Here is a 9,579-nt window from a genome sequence, read left to right as displayed (position 1 = left end):
TAAGATCTTTTGATCGGGCGACGAATGTGCTTGTGCACTGTTTTCTTCTTGGTGGAGTCGCCTTTGGAGAGTCTGAAGTTTAGGTGTTGTCTTGGTGGTAGATGTCTTGCTCCTGCTAGGGCTGGATACCGTAGCAGGACTTTTTATTTTTTAGTTTTCTTTTTCTTTAGTTCTTGACATGGAATTTCAATTATATTTTTTTTAAGTATGTCAAGATCGTAAACAAAAGGAAAAATAAAACAAACTTTTAAAAGAAGGAATTAGTATAAAACAAGAAAAAGGAAAAAAAAACAGAGTCCTAGATCGAAACGGGCTTCGGCCCTAGAGCCCAGGAAGGGCCCGGTGAGGGGCAGAAACCCTACCCCCAGAGTCTCGCTCCACTACGTGCCCTGCGAATAAAAGGCGGCTCTCCCCGCCGTCGCCCAAACCCTCTCTTTCTCTCTCCTGCCTCATCGCCTCCGCTCCGCCGCCGAATCCGAGACCTCGATCTCGGATTCCTCGCTGCGCAACCCCGGCGATCCGCTCCGGCAGCTCCTCCTCACCGACGCTTCAGGTTCAGCTCTCCCTCCCTTGTCTGCCCTCTCTCTTTCTCCGTTGGGTGCCGTGTCCCGCTTCTCTTCGCCGCCGGACCGATCTGTATCTGCGGGCGTTCTCGCGGGATTCGGCGGATCTGGCCCGCTCGACGGCTGGATCTGCGCCGGGTCGCTCGAATGGGTTAGGTTTCTGGCCGTGGTTTTAGGGTTGCGTCGGCTGTTTGACGCTGATAGGGTTTGTCTGCGGCCGGCGGATTCGGTGTAGCGCGTGTCTCGGTTGATACGTGCTTGCTTTTTGGTCTCGCTAATATGGATTTTGTTTACTTTGGATGCGCGATGCGATTAGGGAGTTTTATTCCCTTGTGCAAAAAAGCTTGTGAGTAGATAGCTGGCTCCAACCTGCGTCGAGCTGTGTTTGATTATGGTTTGATGTCCGGTTGGCTTTGTGAGCTTGCTTGCCTGTGCCTGCTTGCTAAAGTTGTGTTTTTTTATGCTGGAATATGAATGAAACCTTGATGGCATTCTGTTGCGAGGTCACCTGCAGTGGAAACAGCACATAAAAGAGGCTGCTTCGGAGCTTTTCCAGTTATGTGTAACGCGAGATTGGCTAGTTACGTCTAATTACGTTACTGTTTGCTTATTTTATAATGTAAAAACCATCGGATATAAATTATAAGTGTATTTCTAATCATGAAGTTATGTTGTTTTGCATTCGCTTGAACAGTATCAGCATGGTTCTGTTTAGACTCGCCCATAAACAGAACCAGCTATGTGTAGTATTATTAGATATGTTGGATGTTACCACATGGTGTATGTGGTGAGCAACCTAAACAAACAAATATCAAGATATGTTGGATGTTTTTATTTTTCTTCTATTTTCAATGATTGACTCTGCTTGTTGTGATCAACCATCTGTTCTTTTTGTTACCATGTGTAAGTTTCCAACTTCCCATTATATGTTTTGGTTTATATCCTTGTAGTGGCGAACTGATCAATCTGATATGCTTTGTTTCTCTATGTTTGCTGAGCTTATCTTCTTGAATGCATGATGTACGCATTCATATTACACGAGTCTATTTGTCAGTATTGGGAGCTTTGTACTACAGTTACTGTTAACCAAAGATAACTCTTTTATGTTGCACTTGCCTTTTCCTGCGGATGGTTAAGCTAACATATGTTTTTCATGCTGCAGCCATGGCAGGAATGGCACCAGAAGGTTCCCAGTTCGATGCAAAGAACTATGACTCCAAAATGCAGGAGCTGCTGTAAGAAATTTTAACTTTAGATTTTTTAATGTTTGCTCCTCATTTTTATCAGCTGTAGCTTGCATTTAACCTTGTTGCGGAGTGGGGTTTTGCACTTCTACTGTCTACTATTTTCTTACCTACACTCCTTTCTACAGGAGCCAAGGTGAGACTGAGGAGTTCTTCACCTCCTACGATGAAGTTCATGAGAGCTTTGATGACATGGGTCTCCAAGAGAACCTTCTCAGGGGAATTTATGCTTATGGTACGTGTTGTGTTGGTTCTCTTTTGCTACTTTGGTCTGTTAATTGACATTCATCTCACATCATCATCTTTTTGCCGTATAGGTTTTGAGAAGCCTTCGGCCATCCAGCAGAGGGGCATTGTTCCTTTCTGCAAGGGTCTTGATGTTATCCAGCAAGCACAATCTGGAACAGGAAAGACTGCTACCTTCTGCTCTGGTATCTTGCAACAGCTTGACTATGGTTTGGTTGAGTGCCAGGCCTTGGTCCTTGCTCCCACCCGTGAGCTTGCACAGCAAATTGAGAAGGTCATGCGTGCACTTGGTGACTACTTGGGCGTGAAAGTTCATGCGTGTGTTGGAGGAACCTCTGTCCGTGAGGACCAGAGAATTCTTGCAAGTGGAGTGCATGTTGTTGTTGGCACACCTGGTCGTGTGTTTGACATGCTTCGTAGGCAGTCTCTTCGCCCTGACAACATCAAGATGTTTGTTCTGGATGAAGCTGATGAGATGCTTTCTCGTGGTTTCAAGGATCAGGTCAACACTCTAATCTGTTATTATATTTTTTATTTATTTTGCAGTATGCTATTTATTCTGCCTGTAATTTGATCTGACACCAATGTAGTAACTGAACTGAAAGGAAGTATGAACATAGTGTTCAGTATTTCTGGTTGAACTTTATGTACCAGTTCCTTTGCCTGTTAGCACCTACAAAGGTTCTTATAAATGATCCAAAACCAGAGGAATAGGTTGGAAAGCTTAAGTTTTTAAGTATTTTTTTTATCTTAAACAGATGTAACGATACATATTTGCATTTTCAGTCATAAATTGGTTCTCCAAGTAATTCCATTGTAGTTCCTTTCACCTCAAATTCTTGATCTGTATATGATCTGTGTTTTAATCTTCATTTTGTTGTGTGTGCAGATTTATGACATCTTCCAGCTGCTCCCAGGAAAGATTCAAGTTGGTGTCTTCTCTGCTACCATGCCCCCTGAAGCCCTTGAGATCACCCGCAAGTTCATGAACAAACCTGTTAGGATCCTTGTCAAGAGGGATGAGCTTACCCTTGAGGGTATCAAGCAGTTCTATGTCAATGTGGAGAAGGAAGAGTGGAAGCTTGACACACTCTGTGACCTGTATGAGACTCTTGCCATCACCCAAAGTGTCATCTTTGTGAACACCCGCCGCAAGGTGGACTGGCTCACTGACAAGATGAGGGGCAGGGATCACACAGTTTCTGCTACTCACGGAGACATGGACCAGAACACTAGGGACATCATCATGAGGGAGTTCAGATCTGGTTCTTCACGTGTGCTCATCACCACTGACCTGCTTGCTCGTGGTATTGATGTCCAGCAAGTATCCCTGGTCATCAACTATGATCTTCCGACCCAGCCAGAGAACTACCTCCATCGTATTGGTCGTAGTGGTCGGTTTGGAAGGAAGGGTGTTGCAATCAACTTCGTGACCCGTGAAGATGAGCGTATGCTGTTTGACATCCAGAAGTTCTACAACGTTGTGATTGAAGAGCTCCCAGCCAACGTTGCCGACCTCCTGTAGATCAAAGCTCTTCCGAACATATGGTAAGGAGCCTGACAGGGCTTTGTTTTTGTTGAAACGTCACCAACTTTCTTTCTTGGGGGGAAGTGATAAATGGTCGGGGGTTCTACTTTAAGGTCGTGGTTATGGACAATTTCGGATTTATTATGCCTTGTTTTGGGGATTTTTGTAGTTGCTAGGCTGTGCTATGTGCTGCTGTGTTTAAGCTTGAGGATGAAGCTTGGAGTCCTCACTTTATTATTTCTTAAGAAGACTATGTAATGACCGAATGATGTTATTTATTTGTGTCATCCTTGACTCTTCACCGCAATTAATCCTGCAAATCGCTTCTAGTATACTCCTGCTATTATGTGTAAAAACGGTTTGCTATTCCCAGCAAAGAGTGTTGCCCATCTGGTGATTCGGTTAGTTATTCCTATTGCTATGTTGGCTATTAATATTAAGCAATGGCTAGGGAATCAGTGTCTTCTCTAACAATGCGCATCTCCAGATAGATCGTGTAAAAAATCTCACTTTCTCAATGCTCACATCATTGCTGAGGTGACAGCTGATGAATCATCATACCCCCTTAAATTGAACAAATATCACAGTGTAGCCATGCGGATCTGCAGTAGGTGTTGTCTGGAAAGCTGGACAACATTGTTTGGCATGGATGCTGACGATGGCTTTCGCAGATTATTAGGGGATTCATGGCCATAGTCGCCTGGGTGGGCGCCTAAAGAACTGCTTTTGGACAGCTTAATGGTGAAAATAAGCTAAAGCTCAAAAGAACTGGATTTTAAGTCGTTTTTGCGGGCAGCCGTTTTTGGGCATTCCTGTGTAGTGGGGGAAAGCCACCCTACCCCAGCTTCCCGAGCTCCACCCGGATCGGTATTTGAGCTTGCCCCTATTTCTTACGGTATTTACAAGCAATTGCCACCGCGTGGAACAGTTGTGCCTCCGAAGCGTTACTCGCATGTGACAGATATTTATTTTCCTCTCCTATCTCTCGTCTCTGTCCCGAGCTAGGGTTCGTCAGTTCTCCGCCGCCGCCGCCTCTAACCACTCTGGTCGTCGCCTCCTGGCCCGCCGCGCCGCCGCCAACAGAACCTTCCCCGCGCCACCCCACTTCCATTCCATGGCGGAAGGATCCCCCGCCACTCCATCTCGTCGGCCCAGATCAAGCCGGACCCGAGCTCGCCGGCCGGGGCTCGATTCAGTGCCGTCATCCACCTATGCTCCTCCGGCAGACGTTCTGCTCCCGCGGACGCCCATCTCAACCTCAGCCTGCATCGCTTGCTGCTGGCTGAGCTACACCGACCCGAAGTAAATTGGAAGCTGGAATATGTTGTGTATTCACGGTGTGCAGGACTGGGTAGCAGCTGCTGGTGTCAACAAGCATGGGTGACATTCAGACATAGCTAGTTGAGCGATGCACAAATCGTAGTGCTGCAATTTTATAGATTGCATTGTGTTGATTTCTGCTGCTCTTTGCTTACGACGGAACAAATACGAGTAATATTTTTTTAGCTGAACAAAGTCACTATTCAGTGATGCTCTAGAATTGTTTTACGCCCGAACTTGCCACAAAACAGTAATAAACAACTCAAAATTAAGTAGTCAAAGCACAAATCATTAGAGGGGCATTATAGACTTTTTATCATATAGATTCGACAATAAGCTGGACAGTGGAAGCCAAAAAGAACTGGAGTGCAGTTTCTCGCGAGCTTATTTTCACTGCGGTTTCTCTGGACAGCTCAAGACGGTGTGGCTTATGCACAAGCTGGAGCCGAAAAGAACTGGGCCTAAGAGCATCTCCAGCCGCGTCCCCCAAAGCGATTTGGGACGCGCCGGACAAAAAACGTTCCCAACCGCGTCCTCCAAAGCCCATTTTTGTCCGGCGCGGCCCGATACGGTGTCCGGCGCCCCGAGCCCGGCCCCGTCCCACATGGGACGCACCGGGGACGCCGGACACACCGAAAAGCGAGGCGAACCGACGCGGGCCCAGCGCGTCAGCGGCTCAGTGAAAAATCGTCTCCCACTCCCGCCAAATCCTGCCCCTCCCGCCATATCGCGCCTATCCCGCCGCGCATTTCTGGCCTCGCTGGCCGCAGGGGGCCGCTCGAATTCGACGGCGCCGGTGCTGAGGGTGCTGAGGAAGAGGGCGGGGCTGAGGACGAGGAGGACGATGAAGAGGAGGGGGTGGAGGACGAGGACGACGACGAGGACGAAGAGGGCGGCGAGAAAGAAGACGAGGAGGGTGCCGGTGACGATGATCTCGTGGAGGTCGACGCGAACGGCGTGAAGAAGAAAAAGAAGAAGAAGGCGTCGGGCACACGAGGCCCCAAGTGGACGGTTTTGGAGGATCTTTGTCTGTGCGAGTCGTGGGCGACGGTGAGCCATGACTCCATCACCGGCGCCAACCAAAAATACGGGAAGTATTGGGCGAGAATCAAGGCCGAGTTCGAACGCAAGCTCATCAAGAGCGACTACAACAAAGTGACAATGAAGAGGAGCCAAAAGGCAATGTCGACGCGATGGGCCATCATCCAGGCGTCGGTGAACTCCTTCCATGGATACCATCAGGACCTCCTGAACAGAGCCGAGAGCGGCGCCGACCTCTCCCAAATGGTACGACTCTTTCTTCCATAATCTGTAGCGCCTACATTGTGTTCGATGAAATGATTCCGCTTCCTGTGGCTAGTTTGATAGGGCCATGGAGGTTTACGTGAAGAACTCGGATGGGCATAAGTCGTTCGCGCTGATGCATTGCTATACCAAGCTCAAAGGGAACGAGAAATGGCGGTTGACGCGCCTGTCGCTGTCTAAGGGGAAGGACGGCATTGACCTGGACACGCCGCTGGCAACGTCGGCAGGGCGTCCTACTGGCAACAAGGCTGCCAAGGCCGCCTTGGCCGACGCCGCGTCGTGTGAGAAGACGCAGGCGTCGATCACGAAATGCCTCGCGGACGTCTCCTCGACCTTTCTCTCCCGCGACAAAAAGACCGACGAAAGGTGGGCGGAGCTGCTCAAGAGGTAAGAGGAGAAGTTGGAGCTCAAGAAACGCAGGGACGACATGTCCCTGCTGAGAACGTCGACAGAGGGAATGTCTCCCCGGACGCGGGCGGCGCACAACTTCTTCAAAGGCCAGATCCTCGACGACATCGAAGCCAAAATGGCGGCGGCCGACGGGCGGCCTAGGAAGCGGCAGCGGCAGCAACCGCGTCGCAAGAGCCGGCTGACGCGTCTTCGACTGCTACACCATCGTCGGCCTACGCGACGGCGGCGGAGCAGACGGAGCATGCACAGCACCAGGCAGATCGTGACGAGGTCATCGTGATCGACGGGCCTGCGTCGACTCAGGATACGTCGCCGTCGACCAACCCTTCTTCTAATTTAGCATGCACTATGGTCTGTAATATGATCGCGCGCCTACTACTTTGATCGCCGCTACTCTGATCGCGACGATTCGGTGGGAACGATCTCTTGTGAATGTAACAATTTGAATTCCTGATTGGGGGCGGCGTTTGGGGGACGCGGCTGGGGAGCGACGTCCCCCAAAGACGGCACGAACAAAACACGTCCCCCAAACACTCAATCCGGCGCGGTTTGGGGGACGCGGCTGGAGATGCTCTAAGTGCTTCATTGCCAGCAACTACTGGAGGATCTTTTTCTCCCCTCGGTCCCCTCGGGGTTTTTATGCCTGTGCGCTGACCCCGTGGCTGGAGAAACCTTATCTAGGTACATAATTTTCGGATGGCACATTAACCAATTTGATGGAGTGTGTTGTGTGCGATTCGTACAGGGTTAGTAGTATAGAGGGCAAACGTGGCAGGTCGATGTTTCCTACTCCCTCCGTTTTAAAGTAAGTGTCAACTTTTGTCTACATACAACTGAGTATTGATATTCATGTAAATCTAGATAAGCTAGACATATATTTTAGCACGGAGGGAGATCGCCGAGGAAATATTGGCTGATGTGTTGAGATCTGCCAAGTGAGAACAAGATATAGGCTTTTTTTTGAAATCATAATTTTTTTTTTTGAAATCTGAACAAGATATAGGCTATGCTCGCCTTCTGATGCCTGATGCCAACAACGCCATGCAGGGAGGAAAGCTGGGGCGCGGTTGTGATGATTTTGACAAAAATAACCTTTTGGCGAAACTATTGCACAAAATAACCTTCCGATCTTTTAGCGAAACTATTGCACAAAATAACCTCCCGATGAAACTATTTCGCTCGACTAACCCTTTTATGTGGTGTATATGTGAGCGGCACCACAATTCACAGACACCCGAGTGAGCGACGCCACACATCGTGTCTTGCGTGTGCCTCTGTGGTGGTCGGGACCGATGTGGCAGAACGTGTGGCGCTGCTACCTCGGGTGCCACACTTCCACTTATGTGTGGCGCCAAAGCGACCATAGCCTGACCTAGCCCCATTTCTTCTTCTCTGTTTCTTTCTTCTCCTCTCCCCAATCAGGCGCCCCACCTCTCTTCCCAACCCAAGTCCCTCTCAAATCCCTTAGTTTTTGTAGATTTTTCCGTGGATTGCGTTCGCAACCCGTCCCTTAGGGTAATCTCCTATGATCCCCTTGTTGTCATCCAAGATTTTCATGGATTTGGTTAGATCTAGATGTGAAATCCTAGCTTGATTTCCCAACTCTAGTTTTTTTTTTTTTTTTGGAATGTTAGGGTTTGCTGGACTAGGAGAAGTGTTAGAGTTTGATTGTATGACTTGATTTGTTTTGTCTTTCTATGGCTAATTATTGAACACATCTATCTATTTGTTGTAGGAATTATGATAGGGATGGCAATAATTGTTCATGTTCCTCATGTAGACAATGATGCTTTTTTGAAAGGAAACATAGAGCCGGGCTTGAATGATCTTGAAAGGAAACATAGTGGCTCGCCCTGGATAGGAAGTCCAAAGATCATGGAAACATCCTGAAGTGTAGGGGTCTTCTTGCCGGCCCACAAGTGAAACGTGTGCGTTTCAAGCCTCCATCGGTCGACAAGTGCGGTGATTACCGCGGCGTTGAAGTTCAGCGCCGACTGACGTACACGCGAGATGAACGGGAGGAGACCAAGAGTCTCGATGTGCTCCGTGTACCGCTCATCATACGACATGTCCAGTACTTGCCCCGTGAAAATGAATCTTCAAGAGCTCAAGAACCTACAAGCATATATAGAACACATAGTATTATGCCATATCCAATGGAACAACACAAGTAGTGTTAACAATAAAAAAAATTACTACCTTCCCTAGCTCTGCCTGATGATAGGTCCGGTGATCAATGTCATAGTAATCATCGAGAAGTCGCACCACCGTACATTTTTTTTTCACAAATACACACAGTAAATAATATCATACTATCACCATACATATTCTAGATTATGGTTTTCTAAACAAATACAAGGCATTTGTAAGAAAATATGAGGCATTTGAAAGCAAATAGGAGTCATTTCTAAGCAAATATGTTGCATTTCTATCACCATACATATAATACAACACAAATACATGAAAACTAGGGTTGGAAAAACCAACCATCACATGTAGGGATTCATATCTAGGGTTCCATGTCTAAACCAAATCCAAATCCATGAATATGAACCATCACATCTAGGATTTCACATCTAGGGTTTCATGTCTAAACCAAAGCTTTGGAGCTTCATACCCGCATCCGTCCTGAACCGGGTGTCAAGTGGGATCCCACCTAAATTTTACTTGTAGTACATTTTACTTTTTATAGTGTAAATTTTAACACCGGAATTTGAGTTAGAAAAACCAAAATACACTATAAATTATCCCACCGGGATCCCATCTTAACACCCTACCTAAACCCTATCGCCAAACCCTGTCGCCCCATGAGACACCGTAAACTAGATAGCTTGTTCGGTAATGGAGTACAAATGAAGCTAGATTCTGTCCAAGGCTAAAATAGAAAACGAGACCAGTAAGCACATCGGTTGTACTCCGTACTTCAATAGATGCTTTAAATCACCAGGAAATATGCGGACGG

General features: G+C 47.6%; 1 protein-coding gene across 2 annotated transcripts in view; it reads left to right on the top strand.

Moving 5' to 3' along the window:
* The first annotated feature begins 421 nt into the window (after positions 1-421).
* Positions 422-9,579, top strand: part of LOC124697531 (eukaryotic initiation factor 4A) — a 28,187-nt gene continuing 19,029 nt past the window's right edge. Inside the window, exons 1-5 of one of the 2 annotated variants that reach the window (XM_047230117.1) lie at positions 422-553; positions 1,726-1,798; positions 1,936-2,042; positions 2,125-2,555; positions 2,943-3,360. In XM_047230117.1, coding sequence (XP_047086073.1) covers positions 1,728-1,798; positions 1,936-2,042; positions 2,125-2,555; positions 2,943-3,360 — 1,027 coding nt within the window. In that variant the 5' untranslated portion in view covers positions 422-553; positions 1,726-1,727. Of the gene's footprint in view, positions 554-1,725; positions 1,799-1,935; positions 2,043-2,124; positions 2,556-2,942; positions 3,883-9,579 lie in introns of those variants that run through there. The other variant, XM_047230114.1, reaches the window with a different exon arrangement.

Source organism: Lolium rigidum, chromosome 1 (genome assembly GCF_022539505.1).
Source record: "Lolium rigidum isolate FL_2022 chromosome 1, APGP_CSIRO_Lrig_0.1, whole genome shotgun sequence".
Classification (NCBI taxonomy): Eukaryota; Viridiplantae; Streptophyta; class Magnoliopsida; order Poales; family Poaceae; genus Lolium; species Lolium rigidum.
Note: the sequence above shows the minus strand (reverse complement) of the source record. Positions and strands in the feature narration are given on the sequence as shown.